This window comes from Grammomys surdaster, unplaced genomic scaffold (genome assembly GCF_004785775.1).
Source record: "Grammomys surdaster isolate TR1022 unplaced genomic scaffold, NIH_TR_1.0 136, whole genome shotgun sequence".
NCBI classification, from domain to species: domain Eukaryota; kingdom Metazoa; phylum Chordata; class Mammalia; order Rodentia; family Muridae; genus Grammomys; species Grammomys surdaster.
The window spans coordinates 262621-290435 of NW_021604594.1; the positions used below are offsets into that span (position 1 = coordinate 262621).

Here is a 27815-nt window from a genome sequence, read left to right on the forward strand (position 1 = left end):
CCCAGCATGGTAGTTTGGACACATTACACAGACATTCATAGCCCTACTATGTGATGGAGCATGATGGTAGTTACAAAACCATGCGGGGACAGCGGGGAGATAGACTGAGTGACAGCGGGGAAGTGACTGAGAGATAGTGCAGGGAGATGCCTCCACTTGGATGTGGAGGGCATCCAGGAGATGAGAGCATTTAGACGTTACCATCTTTACTCGAATTCTGGACCTAACTACCCTGCTCTTTCCACCCCAGGGGAAACCTCCTGCCTAACCTCACCGACAAGGACATAAAGAAGTGCCGCTTCCACCCTGAAAAGGCCCCATTTTGCCCCATCTTGAGGGTAGGGGACGTGGTTAAGTTTGCTGGGCAGGATTTTGCCAAGCTGGCCCGCACGGTGAGAAGCTATCCCTTCCCAATGACCCCCTACATACCTACCTACCTACCTACCTACCTACCTACCTACTTACCTACCTACTTGGAAAGCTCACCCCTGCCTTAGACTCCAGGGAATGCCACTGGGATGCTGGGCAGGAACTGCAGCAAGACAGTGCCACCTGGTGGAAGCACCCCAGACCTGCAGCTCCCTGGATCCTGAATCCTATCCATCCATCCCCAGTGATCTTGCCTCTGCCTCCTCTAGCCTCCGCTGCCCATTCCCGTCATCCCATTTCACCCCAGAAGAGGCCTTTGGTCTCTGAAAGCACCATACCACAGGCAAGTGAGCTGCAGTAGTGTTCTGAATCCTGTGTTGTATCGTGGGGACTTTGAGGCTCCAAGTTCTTCTCTTTCCTCCCTGCTGCCACCTCCCATCCAGAGAAGGGAAAGAAATCACTCATCAGAAACCCTCAGCCCTGACTCGGCACAGGGGAGACCTCATATTTGGCCCTCCCTTTTTTTCCAGGGTGGAGTTCTGGGTATTAAGATCGGCTGGGTATGCGATCTGGACAAGGCCTGGGACCAGTGCATCCCCAAATATTCCTTCACTCGACTGGATGGAGTTTCTGAGAAAAGCAGTGTTTCTCCTGGTTACAACTTCAGGTAAACCCCACTATCTAAGCAGGAGCAGAGGCCACAGGGAGCCCCAAAGAAGTTCATCTCAGACAGAAGTGCACAGATGGAAGGGAATTCCTCGTGTCCTTCTTCTGATGCCCATCAGGCTTCAGTCCCAGCTTGGGAAGGACTTCTTGACAGCCATTCCTGGTGGGTGGGTTGCACTATGAGGTATGGATTCATGTCTTTAAAAGAGATCCAACCAAGAAATCTGCTGAGGTAGGTCATTAGACCAGATGGCCAAGGTCATCTGGTGTACTTGATTCTGTAATTCTTTACCTGTTTTTAGATACAATGTGCCTCCTTTGTGTCCAGACAGCCCCATTCCTTGTCCTGTGCCTGAACTTTTAAGACTCTTACTCCAGCAAATTAATCACAATCTCTGGCCTTGTTTCTTTTTCCAAAATGGTAACTTGGCATTTCTTTCCAAAATCAGGAAATCCCATGATTCACAGACAGCAACTATCGATCACTAATTCTTTAGGGCTTTTCTAGGGGTGGGGGAAGCTTTTAAATATCTTCTAATTGATATTTCAAATGGCTTTGTGCCCTAAAGGATTTTTACTTTGGGAGCTTTTTCCAATAGGATAAAGGGAAAGCGGGGGAACTCAGGGTGAACTGTTTGGAATAGCTGAGCCCTTGAATAAGTCCATCTGTGAAGTGCTTGTTCGCCTGTGCATCCTACTGGACAGCACATGAATTGCTTTGGCTTTCAGTTTTGTTCTCTCTCTCTCTCTCTCTCTCTCTCTCTCTCTTTCTCTCTCTCATGTGTGCACGGGCCAACACTCATGATGTGGCATATGTACAGAAGGCAAAGGACAAACTTTGCTTGTTCTTTGAGGCAGGATCCCACTTGGTCGTTACTGTATGTCAAGATAGCTGGCCTACACACTTCCAATGATTCTCCTGCCTCTGCTCCCCAACATGTCATAGGGACACATTGGGATTACAGGTGCCTGTGCCACTGTATCTGGCTCTTACACATGTTCTGGGGATGTGAACTCAGGTCACCAGGCTTACGCACTGAGCACTTCTGTCATGCGAGTTATCTACCCAGTCCTTTCCTACGTTTCTGAAAATCCCAAAACTTCTTAAAGATCCTGATTAAGTAGACAATGTTATATGCTAAAAAGCTAAGAAGACTAGCTAGTAGTGGTGGGGGCAAAATACGTAGAGGAATATATGTTACATATTTAAAGAACACTTACTCTTACTCAAGCTTTCCTTTGTTGTAGTAGTCTCCAATGCAGTGTATATATGCATTAGTATCCCTTCTATTCATGTGACAAAACACCAGGCAAATGCAATTTAACACAGGAAGGGTTGTTTGTTTGCTTGCTTATTTGTCTGTTTGTTTGTTTTGGCTCACAGTTTGAGGGTACAGTCCACCACAGTGGGGCAGCCATAGCAGCATGAGCATAAGGTGGCTAGTCACATTGCATCCTCAGTCAAGAAGCAGAGAGAGATAGTCCATTCACTTTCTGCTCTTCATTGATTTGAGTCACATTGCATCCTCAGTCAAGAAGCAGAGAGAGATAGTCCATTCACTTTCTGCTCTTCATTGATTTGAGACTCCAGCCTGTGGGATGATGGAACCACATTCCTGGTGGGTCTTCCCACCTAAATAAATACCCCCTCACACATGGCTAGAAGTTTGTCTCCCAGGTCAGTCGAAGTTCTGCCACATTGACAATCAAGATTAACAATCACAAGTCTTCATTTTGTCAACTTGACCCCCAAGCATATTGTTTTTAATCATAGCATTTCACTCCAGATCCCTAAAAATCTCATGTTCATTTTGTAATACAAAATACATTTAGTTCATCTCTATAAATCTTCAATATTTCAACAGTGCCAAAACTTCAATAGTATAAATGGAGTCTCTTAGGAGACTTGGGACATCTCTTAGCCATGAGCCCCTATTTAAAAAAGAAAAAAATCAAGCCTACAACTCACTGACTTCTCATATACAGTGGCATGAAAAGAAATTCTCATTCCAAAAAGGAAGAATGAGAATAAAGCAAGGAAAGACTAGGCCGAAGCCAGACTGGATCACAGTTGGGCAACACCAAATTCTGTGGTCCCATGTGTGGCATCTGGGGCTCTTGGTGACATTATCTGGGCTGCAAGTGCCTTGGGTAGCTGCAGAGTCCTTGTTCTGCTGTCTACAGGACACATAGACTTTCTCTTGGGCTAGTTCTACTTCACGCCTGTGGTTTTTCTTAGAAGACACTCTCCATGCCTGTCACCTTCGGTATCCTGGAGTCTCTATTGCAGCATGGGCTTTGCCTTCTCAGCTTCATGCAACAGCCTCTTCATGCTTCCTGACCTGACCCAGCTACACAGTGATTGGCTAGAAATTAGTGGCTTCAGTGGCTTCTAGAACCTTGGTGCTCACTTTTGTGACTCCTTAATTCCTGTATCTTTCATGCCTGAAAAAATTAGTGCCACATAGACATTGTCTCCAAGTTCTGCTGCCAGATCAAGATGTAGCATAACCCCTTAGACAACAGTCACAGCAACTTTTGTGGACCTTTGAGGAAGACTCTAAGGAAACACTTTTCTATGTGGCCATTTGGGACAAGGAATACCTGTCCTTTGTTCTGGTGGTGGCATTCTTAGTATAGATCACCACTTTTTTTCAAATGAATTTACGTTTCACAAGTTGGGGCTTTCTGTGGGCGAGGTCTTGCCCTCAGGGTACCTTTCTAGTTGCCCTAGCTCATAGTGCCAGTTTCTCTTCAAGAGTATTGATTTCTTCAACAACCAAAGCTGCTTTTCCTACCCCTACTTTGTTGTCAACTGAACTTGCTTATATTCTTTCCTCATCACACTGGACACTCCATGCTTTCCCGCTGTACTTGCTTGCTCTCTTTACCTGTAGATCTGGCACCAAAGTGGTCCATCAAACTCTTATTACATCATTTTAGGCCTGGTACTTACTGTCCAAACCCAGGGTTGATCTTTACCCCTCAGTTAAATCTCTTTGGGAAAGTCCTCAAAGACATGCCCATAAGTCAGTCTCCTGGGTATCTTAGATCTAACCAAGTTGACAATCAAGATTAACCATCACAATAACTCACTTTCTTTTCCACTTTACTTCACAACTTTAAGAAATAATGGTCCATTTCATTAAGTTTTACATTTGATAGTTTAAAATATATATGTATGTTCTCTGGAAAGAAGAATTTTTTTAAAAAAACTGAAATTGCTTTCATAATCAACTCCAGAGTTTAAAAAACCATAGGAAACAACACATATTTTAAAGTAGGTTAAAAATACTGTTTGGCTCACTGGAAGAAATTGGCATATTTATTCAGTCAGTTCATCACACTGAGATCAATACAAAGGATATTTGTATGGTGGCTTAAAAATAGGGTTATATTTTAATAAAATTCTCAATCTAAAATACAAGTTTCCCTACTTATAACTCCCCTTTGGCCATTAGAAGGTCTTCAGTCCCCCAAATGACTCTTTTGGCTTATGAACACCCTGAAGATGATGAAGACCCTGACTACTGGTGTCATACAGGTTGGAGCAGGACCTTTCATTTGAAGAAGAGCTGCTTTGGAGTTCTATATCTCCAGTTGATTATGCCGTGACTGTGCCCTATCTAGGCACAATAGGACCTGAGATACACTTAGTTATAAATAAGCTTTGATTGAGGGTATAGAGGTAGTTCAGTTGGTAGATTGTGTGCCGAGCATGCAAGAAGCCTAGAGTTCCATTGACAGCTCGAGAAACCACACAAAACCTAAAGGCAGGAATGCTGGTATTTGCCTGTAACCGTAGCACTCAGAAATCAGTAGCCAGAAGATCAGTTCAAGGTCATCCTTGGCTACATAAGGAGATCAGCCTGGGCTATATGAGTCCCTGCCTCAAAATAAGGAAATTAGGTTGGATTGTTTATTTGGACAAGACTAGAAAGATGATCTCTGAGGACTCTGTCAGTATAACACTCAAGATTTAGGGGAGCCACCTGAGAGGTATGGCCTCCTCTGAGGATCCCAAATAACTTTACTCTCTTAGCAGAGCCAGATGTACAAAGGAGGCAGAACTACCCAGTTGGACCCTGGGTAATGTTCCCTGAGAGTTCAAGAAAAGTGCTATCAGGAGACATCTGGCATCCATGCATAACAGCGCTAAGTGCTACCACATCCCTCCACCTGGTCCCCACCACCACTCTCATACAGCAGTTGACACACAAGGCCAAAGGCCACAGAGTCATCTTTCTGAATGTTCAGATAAGAGAAGAGGCACACATTGTGGTTTCAATGACACAGTGATCTTATGCTGTTGTTTAACTCTCACAAAGCTACATATCAGTAGGACTGACACTCATTACCCATGTTCATAGCATCCTGTATGCTTTGGCCAATTACTCCTCAACCACTCTCGAAGGTAGATGCTACAATCCTTCCACTGTACTAATGAGAAAAGGCATGGGCTCCTTTCATTCACTCACTGCCAGTGTAACATATCTAGTACATTTGGAGATCTGGATATGAATAAATATTCTTGACTGATATCTACCACAACCAGGAAAGCTTAGGGACATTCACACTCGTTAATTCTCAGTGAGACATGTACGGGTGGTTGGTACTTTCCATCCTGCTGAAAAATAAAGAACCCAAGTTCTAGGGAAGTGAAAATACCAGCAGATGCCAGTGGCACAATTCACAGCCTGGCCTTTTGCCTCCCAAACAAGTTCATTTGTCTCTCCCTCCAACAGGGGCCAGACTCCTCACCACTCTATTGTTGCCATTCACTCTGGAGAGAGTGGAATTGTTCAGACTAGATTGGCCTTGCTATAAGCAGCACATCTGATACCCAGGGGCAGCTAGAGATCTGCACTTCCATCACTAATTATGTCTGCAGCTCATTTCCATGCCCCCACTCCCCGCTTTCTGCAGCTCTTTGCTTGCAGTATCATTGATTTTGAGATTGTCTAGGTGTTAAAGATCCACTGGGCACATCTAGACAAAGCTATCCCCTTTCAGAGAGGAAACAGAAGCTCTGAAGGGGAAGAGATTTGTCTAAGATCGTGAGAGCAACTTAGCATAGCCCTAGATGTCGTTCTTTCCATGCCCCCGAGTCTGTCTTCCTAAGATGTAATCCCAAGCACAAGGGTACTTCATAAGGTGGCCTGTTTGTAATGTCAGGTCCCGTTACTGGCAAAGTAGCCTTGGGGTGCATCTCCCTTCAATCCTTACCTAAGGTGCTTGGTTCTACCCATCTATATTATCCATCTCTATTAATTTGTGTATGCTCACTAAAGGCTTTTGTTCTTTCTCCACTTGCAATTCGGTAGAGAGAATTTTCACTCCTAGGTTTGTCTATTCCCCATAGGTAAATATTCTAATTACCCCTTAACATAATGTTTTTGAAGCTTTTTTTCCAAGCATATTGAGAGTGCAGTTGCTAGGGTTGTCTGGATTTTGTGGTGGACAAAGTGCAGCTGTATCTAAAAATAAAAACTAGCAGTTCAACAATGCAGATAAAAGACCCCCCAGGAGGTGGCATCCTGTAGCTTAGACACAGGGCTGAGAGGAGTGTCTTGCAGCTCAGGTAGACATTCAATTCACCAGTACAGGATTTTAAGCTGGGTTCATTGTTGTGAGTGTGCGACCATAGTGAGCTTGTGAGAGCATACATGTGTTTGTTAGCCACTGAACGTTTAAAGGCTGAGTGAGAGCAAGTCTGTGTGGTGTGTGTGTGTGTGTGTGTGTGTGTGTGTGTGTGTAGGCATTGATGATTTAATGACAGATTTATAACACCGTATCTATCAGGGACTCAGCAGGAAGCAGATGGCAGTCTCAAATTGGGTAATTCGAGGAGAGCTTAATAAAGGGGCTGATTTGAAAATGTGGGCAGAGTGCAGGGAAATCACGGGGCCCAAGGATAGTAATAGGACTTAGGTCTGCAGGACAGAGGGCAGAAGGCAGCATGGGCTGGAGCTACAGAGACATGGGTATGTGAGGAGAGGGAAGCCCCCCAGCAGCCAGAACAGAGACAAAGCAGTGCACCAAGGCAGGGAGAAGCTTGAACCAGAAGGCACATGTGAGATCTAGTCCAAGTCCCTCTACTACCATGTGGAGGTTGCTGAAAGTGTGAACCATTGCCCAGTAAAAGAACAGGCACTCACAGACATAAGTAATTTTTTTTCTTAAAAGTCATTTTATCTACAAATATATATTTTCTTTTCTTTAAGATTTATTTATTTTACGAGTACACTGTAGCTGTCTTCAAACACACCAGAAGAGGGCATCCGATCCTTATTACAGATGCCTGGGAGCCACCATGTGGTTACTGGCAATTGAACTCAGGACCCCTGGAAGAGCAGCAGCTAGTTCTCTTAACCACTGAGACAGCTCTCCAGCCCCCAAATATACATTTCCTTAAGAGATGCTTTTTTTAGGCTCGAGATGTAGCTGAGTGGTAGGCCATGCTCCTAGCATATCCAAGGCCCTGGTTCTGAGGTCAGTCCCTAGCATGTCTCTAAAAAATACTTGTCTGCAACTATAAGACCAACAGGAAGTAAGTTAGCATCCTAGATGGGGGCAGGCAGGTCCTTCCAGTCCCTTATACATCTATATGTATGCAACCTAAAATTCCATGTCTTCGAAGCTCTCAAAACTCACCTCTGGTCCTTATGTTAAGAGTCTTGAGCGCTGAATCCGTGAAACCCTTTCTTTCACACCTGTGCTTTTGACCTCATTCACAGATCACCACACCCACCCACGCAGAAAGGTTTTGAAACTTGTTAGAAACAACCCACCTTCACCAAGGCTTACAGGCAGAGAGAGGCCTGGTCTGTCTTCATTTCTTATAACTTACCTTCAACTATTATGACTTGCCAACAACACACAAATGTAGTAGCTGTAAGATTTATACATACATACATACATACATACATACATGCATACATACATACATACAATCTCCATCTTTATTAAAGAATTTTAGAATGTTACTCAATCTTGTTTTTTATTCACTTTACTCCCACTCGCTGCCCCCTCCCGGTCACCCTTCTCACAATCCTCCCCCCATTCTCCCTCCCCTTCTCCTCTAAGAGGTTGGGGCCCCTTGGATATTCCCCCTACTCTGTCATATCAAGTCTCTGTGAGGTTTGTCGCATCCTTTCCTACTGAGGCCAGACAAGGCAGCCCAGCTAGAAGAACATATCCCATGGACAGGCAAAAGCTTTGGTATAGCCTTGGCTTCAATTGTTCAGGACCCACGTGGAGATCAAGCTGCACACCTGCTACATATGTGCGGAGAGACCTAGGTCCAGCCTCTGTATGCTCTCTGGTTATGGTTCAGTCTCTGACAGCCCCAAGGGTCCAGGTTAGTTGATGCTGCTGGTAGTCCTGCGGAGTTCCTATCCTGTTTGAGGTCCAGAATCCTTCCCTCCTATTTGTCCACAAGAGTCCCCAAGCTCCATCTACAAACAGAAGCACTTTTAATGATGCCTGATTTCTCAATTCCCCTCTGAGATAGCATTGCTACTAAAAGGCAGCTCAATTTTTGGATTTCCTCTCTTGGTGTCTGGGACAAAAAAAAGGGGGGGGGAGACTTGTTCATCTGTTAGCTATTCCTCGTGTGCTAGGTGTTTCCAGCAGGCGTTCTGTGTTGGAAACGCACCCACAGCAGCTTTCATGAAGCTCAGATTTTGGCCTGGTTCCGCTTCCATATCACAGCATGCAGATCACCAAGCTCCTCGGCCAACTGACAGAGACAGAGCTGAAGTGGGCCCTGGCTTTCATCACTCTCTCTCTCTCCAGTCTGGATTCCCTCCCCCCTTCTAAACACCATAGAATATGTGTTTTAAAGGCAGCCACTTCAGTCATTTTCACAGAAAACCATACTGTGGGAAGGCTTCTTCCGTGGGGTATGTTTGCAGTCCCCATGATCCTTTTCTTTCCTAACCATTGTACAGTAGCAATGAAAGGGCCAGTGGTCCTGAGTGGGTACGGCCCTTTCTAATGTGTGTGTCCATCCTGTCAGCACAGCAACTGATGTTGTTAATAGAATCAAAAACTTGTTGAGTGCCGACTAAGGAGCTAAGGGAGTTATCTTTTCACCTCTGAGGAACTCTGGGCCTCAGAGTTTCATTTATCTGGCCACAGCCACATACCTTACATAGTGCCAGAGAAGGTATTCAAAGGCTGGACCCTGGCCTCACAACCTGATCTTGCAGCTGCAGGTAAGATAATAGGACCAGTAAGGTTGCCTCCCATGCTCTGCTTCCCCATGTAGCCCAAACTAGCCTAGTTACGTGACCCAGGCTAGCTTCTAACTCACAGTAATCCTACCTTCCTGATGCCTGGATGACAGGTGTGGGCCACTACAGCCAGCTAGTAATGTGCTTTTAAAAATCAACAGCAGACTTCTTAAATGGCTGCTTTTGCAATTAATCAGTTCCCTAGACTCTTAAGTAAATAAACTTGGCTTTGGGCCTGTCTCTCAGGGGAGGAGTCCCAGCAGGCTCTAAGGATGTGGCCCCCGTCCCAGATGCAAAGAGACTGCCAGGCGATATTTTCCTATCGGTACAGAATCAACTGTAAAAGTGTATTTCAGCTGGCAAAATGACTTCCCAGCAGGCAAAGCTTTGCTGAGAACAGCACCTCCTTCACAGAGAAACCCAAATTCCAGGCCCAACTCTTCCCTCCCAAGACAAACCCGGATCTCGAATGTTTGTTGCTGTTTTTCCTGCTGGTTTAACAGTTTTGGGTCCTGCTTTAGAAAGGAGATTCCACTACTCTATGGGAGGACAAATCATTTCTAAACAGATATATGAGTGCTTCCAAGGGATTTGTGCACCGAGATAAAAAAACCCTTCTCCATTCAGCAAACACTGCTGAATGTGAGCTCAGCATGGAGAAGCCCTTGTAATGGCTGGCACTACTCAAAGACAAATTTGACTGCCCGCTTCCTCGCACAGGAGTGTTCAGGCCTCAGGAGTGAAAACTCTTATGGATAATGATGGGATGACTTTGAAGGTCTCTTTCAGCTTCTAGTTCTATCACATGCTGAGCCTCATGGTGGACAGAGAGCTGAAAGAGGCTAGTTTCTGTGATCAAGGGACTGATAAACCTGAACCCAAATAGCAAAACTGTTTATACATAAAAATGCAGGCAGCTCTCCTTAGCTGTGGGATCTCCATCTGTGGACATTATCAAACATAGATCAAAGATATTTGAGGAAGCAATTATACCTGCCCCAAAGAAGAGCAGGCTTTGTTTCCTTCTTATACCCTAAACAATACAGCAGGACCACTATTTGCACAAGATGTACGGTTTGTTAGGCATTCATTGTAAGTTATCTAGGGAGGATCTAACACAGGCAGAGCAATGTGCATAGTTTATAGAGAAACACTATGCAATTCTATATAAGGGGCTTGAGTCTTACATAAAATGGGTTTTCGTGTCTACAGGGCTTCTGAAATCAACCTTTTGGGACTACTGAGAGATGACTAAGAATAATTAAATTAAGAATAACGAAGTGGAAAACCGTTTGCTTAGTACACATAAAGTCCTGATTTCTGATGCCCAACCCAGAACCAAACCAGACATGGAGGTGCACACCTGTAATCTGAGCATTTGGGAAACTGAGGCAGGAGGATCCTAAGTTCAAGGTCATTCTCAGCTACATATTGACTTTGAGACCAGGCTGGACTACAGGAGACTAACAAAGCAAACAGAGCAGTCACTATCTACTTTTAAACCTAGCACTCAGGATGCAGAGGCACGCAGATCTCTGTGAGCTGTGAGTCATCTTGGGCTACATAGTGAGCTCCAGGCCCACTAGGACAAGCAAGGCTATATAGTGAGACCCTATTTCAGTGACAATAATCGTCACTGTCACCACCACCACCACCACCATCATCGTCATCCTCATGATGAAATACAGGTAAACTAGTTAGAGCTCAGAGTATGGATGGATTCAAACCTGGGATACTTAGTGTGATTGAGAGCAAGTCTCATCCCCTCTGTAAACCTGTGTCCATTTATATAAAATGGGCTGTAAAGCCTTTGTAAACTCTGAGAGCCTAAATTAACACACAGAGGTGTCTAGGGGTGTGGCCAGGGAAGGGCTTTGGAAGCTGGGGCTGCTGAAGTGTGCACTGTTATTTATAGCCCTGTCACACTGGGACGGAGCTTCAACCCTGCCCCACAGAAGCACTTCTGACAAATGATTTATTACAGCAATTGACGTTTGTACTTACTCATCCTTTATCTGTTCCTGCTAATGGCACAAGGGAACACGTGTAAAGCTTCTCAGTACTGTCAGGTCTCAGAATGGCTCAATTTGGTCCAGTGTTGGAATGTTCTGTCTGGTCACAGAACAGGTGTCCCTGTGAAGATCTCAGTAAGAAAGCACATTCAGCCAGGGCTTGGGAAGAAATGTATGCCCAAGGAACCAACATGGAAGCCGAGGATGATAGGTAGGAAAACTGGAAGCTGTTACCACCCTAGATTTGTGGTCACTGTGGGAGGAATGGGTGTCTATAGATTTGAACGAGGATCCCTGGCACACAAAACACACAGGCACAAACAGGCTCAGCTACTAGCAAAACCAAGACGGGACTGGGAGGCTGTAAGCAGAATAAATACCCACCTTTTCTCCTGCTAGCCTTCTGGTCCCCAGCCAGTGCCTCGCATCAACCAAACCTCCAGAAACCAGAGGGCAAGAAAGCAGTCCTCAAAGAGCAGAGACTCACTCAAAAGGCAGGAGAGGAGTGCTTCACAACAGCCTCCTGCCGATGTCTGTCATCCGTAGCCTTTCTAGGTAGGCCTCGTAGTGATGTCTCCCATCCCTGACAGCTACAGCCTTGTCTCCTCTCTTCTTCTTCCTCTTCCCCTTCTCAGATCAGCACTGGCAGCTGCTTGAGCACTGTCTCTCCTCTAATTCTTAAGCATCAACAAGTCAGAGCCATGGCATGTTTTCCTTGATAACTGTTGGAAGCACCTACTCAACAAGCTTCTTGCCTCCTGGAACTGCAGTCAACTCCCTTCTGGTTTCCAGTTTAGGGAATTAGTTGACTTTGCATTTGAGCAGCCTGAGTTCAGATCTCAACCATGCCCCTTCCCTAAGAGCTGTGCTTTTCTGTGGCTTGCAAAATCAAAGATAGAGAGTCTGGGCGTGGCGATATACAGCCTGTAATCTCAGCACTTGGGCGGCAGAGGCACGAAGATTGCCACAGCAATCTTTGTTTACAGAGAGAGTTGCAGGTCAGCCAAGCTACATAGCAAGACCCTGGGCCAACTGCAAACAAAGGAAGGGAAACTAAAACAGGCTATACACACACACACACACACACACACACACGCCCTACTGAATCTATTTAGTGTTGCCCTTATTATGATCATGTTTAGGAATGACAATTTAGGATTGAACCACATATCAGAGAACTAATTCCTGGAGAAAATAGATTCTTCCTCTCTCAGCAGTCATTGAGCATTGATTTCCCGTAGCCCTTCATCTCTGAGCAAGGCCTTGTGAAATCTCCCCCATTGACATGGCACGTCAACTGATGTTGTCATCCTGCAGGTCTTGTTTAGGAAACACTGTCTAGCAGCAGCAGGTCCTCTGGCTCTTACAATCTTTCCACCCTGCTCTTCCATGATGTTCTCTGAACCTTAGGTGTACAAAATGGCTGTGTTTGTAGATGCATCAGTTGGGGTTGGGCACCCCACAGTCAGCCATTCTCTGCATTCTGACTAGTTGTGACTTTCTGTAATGGTCCCCAACTGCTGCAAAGAGAAACTGCTTTAAGGAGAGATGAGAGCTACTCTTATCTTTAAGTATAAGGACTAGTATTTAGAATACAGTTAGGAATTATAGCAGCTTAGGAAAGTGGCAGTTGTAGGTGCTCCTCTGAAATCTATGACTTCACTAGCCCTGGCTAGTTGGCTAGGTTTACAGTTTGACTCACGAGTTCTTTCCTGTTCAGGAAGCCTTAAATCCAATTAGACTGCTGTTGGTTAGCACCAAGCAATAAGTACCACTATTGCACTTTTAGGGATATTGTGCTATGCTAGTCATTGTTGTGATTCATAGGCATTACAGGGGCAGATCCTTTCTTCTTTGGTAGCTTGTATAACACCTTCAGATACTATGAGAGCAAGTCCTCAGGAAGGAGGCTTCAGGTCACCTCCAGATGAATTCTTCTATGTCCTGTGTATGAAGTGCACTAGGGTCTTACTTTCACATTCTCAATGACAAGAGCCTCTTGGGCTCTCCTGATCTGCAACTCAAAGTGAGGTTTCTCATACCTGGCACTGGGATTTTATTAGATAGCCTGTGTATCTTGTGGGAAGCATTATCACTCCATTTAACATATTTATTGGTGTTATATATTTTAAAGTAAGCTTATAAAACAACGTGTTTCCTATAGCTTTTAAAAACATCCTTACTGTTACTTATGAGTACTGTCTGCATTTACACCTGCATGACAGAAGAGGGCACCAGATCCTATAATTGATGGTCATGAGCCACCCTATGGGTGCTGGGGATTGAACTCAGAAACTCTGAAAGAACAGCTAGTGCTTTTAACCACTGAGCCATCCTCTCTAGCTGCATCCTTAGTGTTATTTATCTCTCCTTTCTCCCTCTCTTAACTCTGCTGAAGTATTTCCTTCCCTATCCCAACCCTAATTTATCCCCTTAACCACTAGATGCTGATGTCTCCACTTTACAGATAGGGAAACTGATATGCAGATAGACAGAGCAGGGGGGGGGAGGGGCTCGTTCTCAAGGTCATATAACATATGTCAATTAGTAAAGCAAGGACTCAGGCCCTAGGATTGTCTTATGTGTAAGTCCCTATGCCGCCTAGGGCCATCAGTACCCTGTAAGGTCTAAAGGTAGTCATGGGAGTGAAGCCTCTAGGTTGGGCTGAGGTTGTGTAAGTGTTCCACATACATTATGTCCTCACTCCTCCCCATATGTCCCCCACCAGTGGCATCTATCTTTCTACCTAGCCAGCTGCCAATTGGATCTCAATGTTTTCTGTTTGAGAGAGAAAACAGCATGTTGTTACCACCATCCCTGTTCCATCTGCCAAATCAGGAGACTCTGGAGGTGCTCAGCCAGCAGAAGGATGCCCAGAGGCTAGCACTGAGAAAGCTAATCTTTGACGGGTTAAGAATCTGAGAAATTAACTCCCTTTTCCGGCAAGTGTTTCCTCAGTCCTTCACTGTGATCACCAGACCATCAGACAGAAATAGATGGTAATATAGGCTTCACAGCCCACAGACTAAGTGTCAGAGTCCAGGTTCTGTAGTAGAGGGCCTGGACATGTAGGGCAGGGGCATTTTACAGCCACAGCTCTCTGCACTGGCAAGCCTCTTCTCTGGGGTATAGGGTACCATTGTCTGCAGTGTAAATACTCTGCTGTGGCCAAGCTACAAGGATCAAGTCACTGAAAATGAAATTGGGAAGGCATATACATAGTTAATTGTCCTATCTAGCTGGAGTGGGTAGATCCATCCACAGCCTCTTCAGTTCATCTCTACCCTCCAGTCAAGTCCACGATCAGCTTCTCCAAACCACCATGTCCTTCTGAAGCTGAGTCTAGGCCAAGAGTCTTCGCTGTCTGTTCTCTTAGAGTGATGTTCCTCAGCTTCCCAGCACTTTTCTCTGTCCCGTTTTGGATGGTGTGAATAGTTGATACACCTCTTCGTCTAAGAGAGTCAGAGGTGCCTAGCACACAGTAGGTACCCTAAACATTTCCTGACCACTGAAAACATGACAAGTTGTCTGAAGTTGGGCCCTAATGAATAAATAGGCATTCACGGGGTAGAGAGGAAAATAGTGGCGAACAGCAAGGAGACAAAGCTCCAAAGCCTATGAGGAGCGTGCTCAGGACTTGCAGGATGGCAGGCATGTGCTATGGCAGGGAGGATGTGTGTGGTGGAAAGCAGAGCTGTTCATGTTGGGAGGGCCTGTACTCCAGGCCAAGGTAGCAGAGAGTGTCCTTGTCATCAACCCCACTTCCTAGCTGAAAAATTCAAAACTAGAGGCATCAGAATGGGCTGGAGCGGAGGTCAGCATTCCCCTTTGCAGATGAAGAGGCTGGGGTCCTTCTTCCCACTGAGTGGCTCTCCTGAGCTTCCTATGCTAGCCCTACTCAGTGATACTAGGTACCCAGAGGCTAGCAAATGCAGTCGATCCTTTTAGCTTCAGAACTGAAAGAACTGACCTGAGGCATGACAGACCTAAGAGAAACCGAGGAGGGGGAGCAAGGAGGGGAAAACAATTCTGGCTGGCCTGCCTTATTTTCTGTTGCTAATAACAATGCTATAGCTGGGTAAAGACAAAGAAGAGAGGTTTATTTTAACTCAGGATTCTGAGCCAAGGTAGAAGGGACTTATCTGGAGATGGTCTTCTTGCTGGCAGAGTCCTGGCAGCACAGGGTATCACAGTGACAGTCAGGTAACGTTCAAGAGATCCACCAGACCTGCTGTTACAGCACACCCGCCCTTTTGTTTTGTTCATTTGTGTGTTTTCTAGGTTTCAGTTTTTTTGGGTTTTGGATTTTTTTTTAAATTTGTCTGTTTGTTTGTTTGTTTGTTTGTTTGTTTGTTTTGAGATGAGGATCTCTCTGTATAGCTCTGGCTATCCTGGAACTCACTATGTAGACCAAGCTAGCCTGAAACTTACAGAGATCTGCCTGCCTTTGCCTCCTGAATACTATAAATAAAGACCTGGCCATACTCTTCTTTTTTTTTTAAAGATTTATTTATTTATTACATATGAATACACTGTAGCTGTCTTCAGACACACCAGAAGAGGGCATCAGATCTCATTACAGATGGTTGTGAGCCACCATGTGGTTGCTGGGATTTGAACTCAGGACCTCTGGAAGTGCAGTCAGTGCTCTTAACCACTGAGCCATCTCTCCAGCCCCATACTCTTCTTTTAAGTTGCATTTATTTCTATTTTATGTTTATTAGTATTTTGTGTGTGTAGATAGATATTCATATATATGTATACACTATATCTATATCTATATCTATAGATATAGATATAGATATAGATATAGATATAGATATAGATATGAATGATACCATATGAGTGCCTGGTATCTGTGATCTGTGGAGGTCAGAAGAGGGAGTCAGATCTCCTGGAACTGGAGTTAAAGAGAGTTGTGAGCCACCATGTGGGTGCTGGGAACCAAATCTGGGTTCTCTGCACAAGTAGCAAGTACTCCTAACTGCTGAGCTATCTCCCCAGCCCCAGCATATCCACTCTTGCTACAAGCCTTTAATTCATTAATCTCAGGAACAGAGATTCATGAAGGTAGGGCCTAATCACTTCTTAGAGGTCCTGCCAATATGACTTCTTTTTTTTTTTTTTTTAAATATTTATTTTATTGATGAGTACACTGTAGCTGTCTTCAGACATACCAGAAGAGGGCATCCAATCTCATTATGGATGGTTGTGAGCCACCATGTGGTTGCTGGGAATTGAACTCAGGACCTCTGGAAGAGCAGTCAGTGCTCTTAACCGCTGAGCCATCTCTCCAGCCCCCAATATGACTTCTTAATGCCTTGCCATGGAAATTCAGTTCCAGCATGCATTTCAGGAAAGACAAGCCATATTCAAACCACAATGCTGGCTAAGAGTGTGGACTCTGGGATGGACTGGATTTGAATTCCAGCTTTGCTCTCCCAACTATTGGCTTTTATGGTTTAGACTTTTTTGAAGATTTATTTTTTTTTATATGAGTACACTGTAGCTGTCTTCAGACACACCAGAAGAGGGCATTAGATTCTGTTACAGATGGTTGTAAGCCACCATGTGGTTGCTGGGAACTGAATTCAGGACCTCTGGAAGAGTAGTCAGTGCTCTTTACCACTGAGCCATCTCTCCAGCCTGTGATAGTATTCTTTATCTTGGCCTTAAGATAAAAATCTTAACTCTTAACTCATTTCCTCCACAGCTCCCCCCCCTTCAGTAAAAGTAAGTCTCAGAGAAGATGAGTGATGTGCTCAGGGACAAAATGTTAGCTTAAGAAGAGCCAAGTGGCACTATGGGCTCTTGGACCTTTTTAGAGAGCTTATTTCTAGGAATGACCCCTTTGGTCTAGTTTTCCTCAACTCTAACTCCTTCTTTGTCCTTTGGAAAAGCTCTTCGAATTGTGCCTCAGTCTTCTCAGTGATAAACCAGTGGGGCGTGAGCCATTCTGAGCTCTAGCCTGCTGCCATCTTGATTCAGTCTCCTCCAGGACTGCCTCATTAATCGATCCTGGTAAGGTACACAGCACTGAACCAGGTAACAAGCCTCACCTCCCTTTCGCCCACACTCCATTATAAGAGCCAATGATGGAGCACCAACAAGTTGTGAAGAAATGGGAAAGAAGGTCCAAGTGTGCCTCAAGAGAGAAGATACCGTACCAAGCCCTTATGACTTGAGCCATCCCCTGTCATAGGGAGGTGATGGCTTCTGTGATCTCCATTGGCTTCCCTGGAGCAGAGTCTGGACTCTGGGGCTGCACCCGTCTGCAGCCTAGACCATCCTCCATAAGCTCTGAAATTCCCCCTCCCAGCAAGAAGAGAATTCTTCCCTGCCAAGCCTCCTTGAGGGTGGGTGGCTGCTGAGATAACGTAATGATCTTACCACGCTTATTGCCTCTTGGAAGGCAGGTGCTGGAAGAAAACCAAGCTCGCTCTGATTTTTCTCCCTGTTCCCTTCACATTCCTTCCTGGGATAAATTTAACCAGTGGAGCCTAGGATGCCAACTTCTTGTTCTCTGAGTCCATGTCAGAGCATTTGTCATGGATGCAGACATAGGCTGGGCATGAAGGCCACAGGACCACAGGCCTGACCCCTGCCCTGCCTCAAATATCTGTGATTCATCCGGATTCTTCCATGCCCAGTTGCCATGAGAATGACATCTGTGTGACAAGGTTCTTCAGTTCTCCAGTGGTAGGAGAACGTAGAATTTAGAAGGGTTCTGAGATCTTGCACCAGGGTGCCTGTATCCTTAGCTAGCTAAAGACAGATGGTTCAGAGATTCCAAGTTTGGGTTGTGGAGTCAGAGAATCAAAAGTCATCAGACTCAAGCGAGTCACCTGCTCTTCTCTCTCCAAACCTATAAAATGGGTCAATAATAGTGCATTATTCATGAGGTTAACTGAGGTATTCTGCATACATTTGTGGGTCTCTATATTTAGTGGGTGCTGAGATGGTCATGGTTTGTTCAGACCCCCAAGCCAGCCTGAAAGCCACAGGTTTCTAAAATCTTCTACCCATTTCAAATACTTCTTTTCCTAACTTCTTTGAGATCTCCCTGGATGTCTCCTTGGAGTTCCAGGTTATTGGGTCTCACCCTGGACATAAAAAGTCTCTTTCCTGCTGTCTATTCCAGCATCCTCTTGCTGCTGTGAACTTAAATTCATTCTGCTTTGCCTTGACCTGTGTAGCATGCTACCACTGTTACCCAGTAGGAGACATAACCTACCAGAGTTGGCCAGACATAACTTACCAGAGATAAAGATGGTCTTGTTTCTCACACCCTTCCTTGACCTCCAGGCCTCCCTTACTTCCAACTCAGTGGCTCTACTTCATTCATCATCCCTACTGGGTCACTTTCATTTTTCCCCTGGGTCTCACTCTCTGGAGAAGAGTCTGCTGCCTTCCCTCACTCTGCTCCTTCAACTGCAGAACCCACAGGGATCACCTTTGAGTCAGTCATCCCTGAGAATATTTACACTGAGTGATTCTCAGTCTTACTCGGCAGGTTCAGCACTCGCGCCTTGCCCAGGCACAGACAGGGCCAAAAATCTGCTACCTGAACTTTCCTGTACTGCTTCTTAATCATGACAGAAGCATCTGGGCCTGAGCTTCCTCCTCTGTAAGATGGGGTCACTTAGGATAGGCTATCCACAAGGGAACATGGACTGCCTCAAAAGGTGTAATTACAGGGTACACATTGAACAAGGGGAGCCTACGTAGTGAAGGACCCCAAGATTGGCAGCCTGTGGAAGCTGTCTTCCTGGGGCTGGCATGGGCAAGCAAAGGGAGAAAAGCACAGAATCTAGATGAAGCTGAAACTGGTCTGTAAGGCATTGGCCTGTATGGGGAGGTAAGCAGACTGCACACTCTGTCCTTTCTGCACTCCTGCTGATACTTCCTGTTGAATGAACCTGACTAAAAGCTAAGCAGACTACTTGACAGGAACAGCAAGGCTCCCTGGGCAGGGATCTGGGCAGAGAAGAGGCAGAGAAAGACAGTATCCAGTAGACAGAATCGCTGACGTGGGATTTTAACAGTGCTCACCTCAAAGAGCTGATCTCAGTGAGTATTCACCCACTGCTGCCAACAGAGCTTCATCAGGACATGAGCACCTCTATTTTTATAGACATGGAAGCTGACACCCTGAGGACTAAGAAACATTAAAGGCCACGCTACTTGCAGGTGATGACTATAGGATCCAGACTCATTTCTGCCTGACCATAGAGCTCCCCTAAGTCAGCCAGAGCAGAGGTTGACATTTCACCATGCCCTTTCCTTCCACACCTCTCATCCTCCAGCTCTGGTCTACTTGGACTGCATGGTTTTTTTCTTCTACCTGTACAGCTGCAAGTGTAGACATCCCTGGGAAAGAGATGCAGCTTCCACCGTTGCACACATTCAGGGACTGAGTTCTCAGACTGACCCCCCCACACACACACACCACCCCTTTACCAGCAAGCAGGGGCCTAGGGATCTGTGCTGACTGGGAAGACTCAGAGAACCTAGCATTGAACGAGAGCAGCTTTGGCTTTACATTAGAACTTTCTGGACTCTTTGGTTGGTTGGTTGGTTGGTTGGTTGGTTGGTTGTTGTTTGATTGTTTTTGTTTTGTTTGGTTTTGTTTATTGGCTGTCTGTCCTCCCCCACCCCTCTCTGCAACAGGGATTTTGTGTGTGTGTGTGTGTGTGTGTGTGTGTGTGTGTGTGTGTGTGTGTGTGTAGCCTTCTCTATCCTGAGATCTCTATCATAGCTCTGCAGGGGAGGCTGTGTCCTGGAGCTCACAGAGGTCCACCCGTCTCCAGAGTGCTGGAATTAAAGGTGTGTGCCACCACCGCCTGGCCTTCCAGAACTCTCTCTATTAAATTACTTAATCCTGACATCAGGAAGCCATTTCACAGTAGTGGAATTTTGCCCAAGAGATTATACCGTGCTGATGTTAGAGCCTGACCCGTGGTACTGGCCTGTGGTAGTCAGAGCTGCATAGGAAGAGAATATTTGATTTAGAGTCTAGAAGTCCAGTGCAATTCCAGTCCCAAGTCCAGCACTTAGGAGCCGCCAAGCCACAGGCAATTCCCTTCCCTGCCATAGACATCTGCAAAAACTAGGGTGTGAACACCACCCTTCTGCGCAGGCACCACCCGAGTCCTCGGGAAGAATGAAATGTGATCATCCCTCTAAGTCCCTGGCTCATTCCAAGGCACCCAGCAGCAAAAGCTGAGGAGCAAAGGACTGAGCAAAGGACTGGGGCAGACATAGGGCCGAGTTCCAGTGGGAAATCCTGCATGAGTCACTTAACCTCGCAGAGCGTCCTCTGAAAAGTGAAGTGTTTCCCTTCACCATGGGACACAGGCAAGGGTAACATGGGGTGAGGGATCAGGAAACACTTTTCTCAGTTATATATAAACATAATTCTTCAGCAAATTACAATAGCCAACACCAATAAATGTTTCCAGTGCCCAGGGCTGTTCTACAACACTGACACATGTGCTTTTGATTCTCATGGCAACTCTGTAGAGCAAGATGCAACCGCTGAGTCTCTGGAAGGTTAAAATACTGGTGCAGGGTTCTATGAGTCAGGTTTTGAGCCCAAGTAGGTTAAAGTTGGTTCTTGTGATATCCAAGCAAGTAGACCTAAAGAAGCCTGGGGCCAGCTGTGGTCAGCTGTGGTCCAAGCTTTTATACACATAAAAATCTTGTGGAGAGAGGTTTCCAGAGATGGCTCAGTGGGTAGAGTATGTGTTGCTCAAGCATCAAGGCCTGAATTCTATCCCCCACACTCACGTTTTTAAAAGCCACACATGTTTTTACAATCTCAGTGCTAGGAAGGTGGAGCTAAGGGGTTTCCAGGGTTGCTTTAACCAGCTAGCCTAGCCAATTGATGAGTTCCAGGTTTAACCAGCCAACCTAGCCAATTGATGAGTTCCAGGTTTAACCAGCCAACCTAGCCAATTGATGAGTTCTGGGTTTAACCAGCCAACCTAGCCAATTGATGAGTTCCAGGTTTAGTGAGAAACACTGTCTCAGAAAGATAAAGTAGAAAATAATCACCAAAGATATCTAATGTTGACCTCAAGCTATACGTATGCACAGGCCATGACATCCACACCCGCAGTTACATACAGTCACACCACATGCACACATGTGCACACACACAGCCATGTAGGCAAATTATTTTAAAAGGGGAGAGTCTTAGTTCTCACCAACAAAGATGCTGATTCTGTACAGTCCAGTACGGCCCAGGGATCTGCTTGTTGAAATCTCCGTGATACTGATCCAGGAAAGATTACAGCAGGCATCTTACCAACCATCAGTTGTTTGATAATGACTATGGAGCTCTAAAGAACCCTAAGAGTTCAGGCAGGAGAGTCCTTAGGCAGACCCATTTTCACCTCTGGCCTCTAGGTTTGCCAAATACTACAAGATGGAGAATGGCAGCGAGTACCGCACGCTCCTGAAGGCTTTTGGCATCCGCTTTGATGTGCTGGTGTACGGGAATGTGAGTCCTGGGACCCACCGGATGAGGGGAGCACGGGGAGCGCCCCAGGCCTGCACCTGGGCTCTAAAGAGGCTCTCTCGGAATGAGGGTCTTCCACTGGCCAACTGGCCACATCCCCCATCAACTTCCTATACTATGTAGGGTGGAACCCTTTGATCCACCAGAACCCCTCCAGGCTCCACAGCCTCGGTGATGGGGAGTCCAAGTTGAGCCTCAGCCCTCACCCTTCCCTGTTGTGCCTTCTGTCTCCATGCCTTGGTCTTTGTATGTACAGGCTGGCAAGTTCAACATCATCCCCACCATCATCAGCTCGGTGGCTGCCTTCACTTCCGTGGGAGTGGTAAGTTCATCATCCGTCTTTCCAGGCTCTCACAGGGCAGGGAGGGTGGGGCCCAGCCCCACACGGTGCTACTAAGCAGCTCAGCTAAGCCCTTCCTCTGGCCTCCAATACCTGCTGCTAAGTAGCCATGGTCTGGGCATTTCACGACATTCCCTCCCAAGGCTCGTGGCCTCCAGAGACTGCCTTCCTGTTTTCAGGTAATTCCACTTGTAAAAACATTCCTGCTTCTCACCATGAAGGAAGGGAGAGATTCCTTGTTTCCACAGTCCTAGGATCCTTAGTGAGGAATAGAACCTTGGGGGAAAGAGAAGTGGGGACAAAGTCCACTCCCAGGGACTCCTCCCTTAGCTCCCTCTGCTTCTTCCATCACACCCTCCGTGCCTGTGATCCAGTGATGCTTCTCAGTAGCTAGAAAGGTAGGCCATAGAAGATCCTGCAGAGCTTCTTGGCCTTCTCTGAGAAGAGCTGCACAGTCAGGTCTGTCTGGAAGACTCCATCCCTATGTGCCCCCTCCCCTAACAACGATTCAGGCACCTGTCTGCTGAAGGTAGTTCTAGCCAAGAGCTAGGCAACAGAAGAGGCCATTTGAGCCCGCCCATCTCCAAGCTGCTGTGTGAGCTTACACTGCTCCTCTTCCTCCAGGGGACTGTTCTCTGTGACATCATCCTGCTCAATTTCCTCAAGGGAGCTGATCACTACAAAGCCAGGAAGTTTGAGGAGGTGAGTTGGGGAAGAGGCTGAAATGCGGAGAAAGCGAGGCAGGGAGGGCTGCTGGACCTTGGGGACTCTCTGTGGCTTACTGTCCAGGGTGCCCAGAAGATCACTATGGGGTCTGAGAGAGGGCTCAACTAGGAATGAACTCTGGAGATTTAGGGCTGGTTGTAGCTCAGAGGTCTAGTGCTTCTCTAGCATGCACAAAGCCATGGGCTTTATTGGGAGGGGTAGCTCTGTGGGTCACTGTTGTCAACATGTCCACTTCTGGGGCAGAACAGATCCTGCCTGGTGGTGGTGGCCTGGGTTACAGTTTTCCCTAAGAGTGCATGTAAAGTTCTAGGTTCCCAGAGACTTATTCTACCTCTCTAAATGACCAGCCGTTCCCCACCCCCGCTGCTGGTTCTGTCAAATAGGTCACATTGGAAGTTCCTGCCCAGTGTCAGATATGACAATTCCAACCCTTCTGCTTGCAGGTGACTGAGACAACACTGAAGGGAACTGCCTCAACCAACCCAGTGTTCGCCAGTGACCAGGCCACTGTGGAGAAGCAGTCCACAGACTCAGGAGCCTACTCTATTGGTCACTAGGGCCTCTTCCCAGGGTCCCATGCTCACCCTTAGGCTGCAGAACCTTCAACAGGCCACTCTATCTAAGCAAATGGGGTGGAGGGTGAGGGGGAGAGGGGCTCTTATTTCTGCTGTTCACCCCAAAGGCCACGCCCAGGTATCTAGGCCCTCACTGTTCAGCAGATGGGGAATGCTTCCCACTAAGGCCTGAATCTTGCCTTTACCCCTTGCATGCCTCCCATCTGCTTCCCCGGGTCCCAGGACAGCAGCATTCATCCCTTTTCAAAGGATAGAGGAAATGGTAGCTAGGGTTACACCTGTAGGGCCTACCACGTACCAGGCCCTTCCATACACATTATCTCTTTGCACCCTTAAATTAATCTTATAGGGTAGATTTCTAGTTTTTTTGGTTTGGGTTTTGGTTTTAAGAGAAGCAAAGGTCCAGGGAGACTGAGTCATTTGCCCCAGGCCATGTAGCTAGAAAGTGAGATTTACACCCAGATCTAACCCCTTTGCCCACATCCATGATGGAAGAATGAACTCTCTAGGTGGCTACTCTTCTGTGTCAGTTGCCTTTCCCTGCCTTCCCAGGAATGCAGGCCCCACTTTAGGGGAGCCCAGGGAAATGCAATATAAACTATCATTTCTGATGTGGCCAAGTCTAGCTTCAGAAGGAGATAGGAGGTGTGACTGTCAGTGGATTTTTCCTCACCCTGTGTATCTCCAGCTCAAGCTGAGGAATAGATCTTTATTCTCCCATGAGGTCCTCACACATCCACACATCTGAACCCTCACTCCAGAATCTAGACAGAAGACACACACATATATGACGGACAAGAGGCAGTTTCTAAACCTAGCACTATGCTTCAGGACATCAGCTGTCCTGGTTTACAGCATTATTGGAAAAGCCACAGTTAGGGGCTGGGGATGTAGTTGAGTAGGTAGAGTGTGTGTCTAGCATGTTAGCCCTAGGACCAACCTGTAGCACTTCATAAACCAGGCATGGTGGTGCACACTTGTAATCCCAGCACTCAGGAGGTAGACATGGAGGATCAAAAGTTCAAGTTCATCCTTGGCAACACAATAAGTTTGAACATAGCCTGGGACCCATGAAACTGTTTTTAAAAAAAAAAAAAAAAGAAGAAGTGGGAAAGCCCAGTAAGATCCAATACCCTGTGAGCATTTAGTCAGGTCAGCCAGGTCAGCCAGGTCAGCCAGGCCTGTTTTCACAAGATCCTAACAGGTGATCAGTGAGAAGCTAAAGGAACCTCAGAAACCATCATGTCCAGCCCTCTTGCTGGGATTATTAACCCTGAAGCCAAAAATGAAGGCTTGCCTTGTATCATTGTGAGGGGTCAAGAGAGGACACAAGAGAAGAGACGTCCTGTGCATTATGAACAGACGACAAGTCCACATTATCTCCATTGTCTAGATACACCGTCTTCTTCCTGAGTTTTTAAAGAAAACAGGAGATGTAGAGGAAGCTGTAAATTGTAGAGGGCAAAGCTCAAGGACAGATCGAGGTTTAGGGAAGAAGCAGCTTGAGGGGCTCTTTTGGTTTGGCTTGTTTATTTGGTTGGTTGGTTGGTTGGTTGGTTGGTTGGTTGGTTGGTTGGTCGATCTTGATGAAAAGACTTTCCCTATGTATCCCTGGCTGGCTTCAATTTACAGATCTCCTCCCTCAACTCAACTCCTCCCCAGTATTGGGATTTATAGGCAAGTGCCATCATACAGCTGGGGGCATCTTTTTAAAAAGAATATATAATTAGGTATCAGAAAAGTTCATGCAGAGTGGGCCTGAGGTATAAGTTTAATTAGCATCAGGGCCAATCTGCCTCTTAAACATGGACACAATGCTGAGAGTTTAGCAGAGATGATCATGTGTGTGGACAGAGGGCAGGCCCCTCACCAGAAGGTGCAGAGAGATGTTGGGGAAAGATAGTCTAGGAGGACCACAGGAGTGCTCACACAGACCCAACCCCAATGATCCCCATCCCAGGAGGAGAATGGGTAAGAGTCCTCCCACCAGCTTCATCAATCCTTCCTTCCCTCTGCTTGCTCACAGCCCCATCATTATGGGTGATGAGGTACTGTCTCCCTAGCACCAGGGTCAAGTTCTAGGTAGTATCCAGAGACCTGGCCAGGTTTCATCTCTCCAGCAGAGACCTCAGCAAAGGAAAGAGTACAGCCTCCAAGAAGGAGGCTTACAGCCCCGCTTGGGCTAAAGCTGAGTTCACCAAGATGCTCTCTAGAAGAAGATGGAGACATGTCCTAAGAGGATCCTGTACCCCAGGCTACAGGTACCTGAGCCTCTTTTGGGCCTTCAGTAAGTGTGTAAACCCCATGCTGTACTACCCTTGTCTGAACCAAGTCCATTCTATGTGCTAGATGTCAGTTAATAGTAGAAATTACAACAACCAGCTTATATCTGGTATACTGGGCTTTACTCAGCGCCATCACTAACCTGATCACACACCCTGACCATACCTGGGAAGCTCTCTGTGGTTTCTTATTAAGTTTGTTTGGAAGAAAAAGAAATAGACAGTTCTTGGGACCAGAGATGGAATCTGTGTTCACTCTCAAGGCTCCATTGCTCAGCATACACACTGTCATTCAGTGGTGGAGTGGCTCACCTTTGGCAAGCTGTGGGCTCAATGTATGACAGGCATTACTTAATTTAATCATCATTTTACAAAAGAAACCGAGGCTGCATAAAATTAAGGAATGGAAGCAGAACTGACTTGAACCCAGAGACTTGTGATGCTGGAGTGTGAAATGTTGGCTTCTGTGGGATGTCTATTAGGGGAAAGTCAGGACATTTGTTGACTCATCTTTTTATGTTGACTTATCTACGTATGTTACCTGGACTAAGCAATATCTTGCTGCAGTAATGAGTAAATTCTAAGTGAAGCAGCTAGGCAGGATAAGACACACAGACTCCCAGTGGCAGGGAAACCAAGAGCTGGAGAATCTTAAGAATCATCTGGTGTCCAGACCTGCATTAGGCAGAAGCAAGGACACATTACAGAGCCAACTTACTGAACAAGCAAGGACACATTACAGAGCCAGCTTACCAACGCTGTCCTCTTGAGTTTCTAGGAAAAGAAGACAGTAGACCAGCAGTCTGCTTCCCTTCTCTCCCCCAGATCCCCACTGTACCCTGACAGTTCCACACCCTTCCCTTCTGTGTCCCTTCTCACAACACCTGTTCTCAGCAAGTTACCAGTTAACCTCCTGGAACAGCTTCTGGGGAATGTCTTCTCTCAAGACTAGTTGCCTTTTAATCAAAAGCTAAGCAAGAGTAGAAGGTGTTAAACAGCCAGCAAGATTACTACATAAAGACAGTGAGATACTCAAAAGCAGTGCCAGAGATTTGAGGAGCATTTTACTAGCTCAGATCTGCCCTAAAGAGGCTTTAGTCAAGAAGGAGCTTGTCCCCACCACAGACGCACACCTCTGCCTGTGGTTTTGGACATTAGGGTGTTGGGCTACTTGATTAGAGGCTATTCTATGAGGGAAGGAGAGGAAGAAGAGGAGGAAGAGGAGGAGGAGGAAGAGGAGAGGGAAGGGGACAGGGAGGGAGGGAGGCAGGGAGGGAGGGAGGGAGAAGCATCAGGAGACTGATATACCCCTGAAATGTCTTCCTCAATGCTTATCCTCCCATCTCCTGCAACAATTCCACATCTCTTTAGAAGGATTGAATTAAAGGTCCACTTAGTGCACTGTTCAATGCGGTACCTGTATGATACCCCACTCCTAGGCAACTCTACCTCTTGACCAGATTCTATGTCATAATTAAGAGCTAAGGCAAAGATCCCTCTACCAAGACAGCACTGGGATCCAGCATCAGTGGGGTGCCATAGGTTCGAGGGCATATTAATCAATTGCCAAAGACTTCCATGTTCAAAGGGCTTATGTGTTCTGTTTCTCCCCAACCTACTATCTAGGACTGTGCCTCATCTCTGTCTTATTGTCTCATACCCCTTAGAAAGAGAATATGTAGAATACTGGATTTTGCTCCTGAAGCCACGTTGTATCTGGTACACAGACAAATATAAACCTGTACATAGTCATAAACTGACACACCTACATGCATATGACTAAAGACAAAGGTAAATGTAAGTGGCTATATTCAGAGACTCCAGCACATACAGACACATCTATAAAAATATCCATAAATATGCAGAGGTTCAAAAATGTACACACAGCACACCAGTACAAACACATAATTCACACATACCTATGTAGGTTCACACACAGATATGTACATCTATGCATACACAAAAATGCAAATGTACATTTGTACTTGTACAGAAATTCACCATAAGCATACACACAGACACAGACACACACGAGAGAGAGAGAGAGAGAGAGAGAGAGAGAGAGAGAGAGAGAGAGAGAGAGAGA

At 46.1% G+C, this 27815-nt stretch overlaps 1 protein-coding gene across 1 annotated transcript in view; it reads left to right on the forward strand.

Annotated features, from left to right (window-relative positions):
• P2rx3 (purinergic receptor P2X 3) overlaps nt 1–23429 on the forward strand; it is a 35043-nt gene extending 11614 nt beyond the window's left edge. Inside the window, exons 7-12 of the mRNA XM_028763073.1 lie at nt 251–392; nt 900–1036; nt 21695–21788; nt 22063–22128; nt 22771–22848; nt 23316–23429. Coding sequence (XP_028618906.1) covers nt 251–392; nt 900–1036; nt 21695–21788; nt 22063–22128; nt 22771–22848; nt 23316–23429 — 631 coding nt within the window. The remainder of the gene's footprint in view (nt 1–250; nt 393–899; nt 1037–21694; nt 21789–22062; nt 22129–22770; nt 22849–23315) is intronic.
• The last annotated feature ends 4386 nt before the right edge of the window (nt 23430–27815 follow it).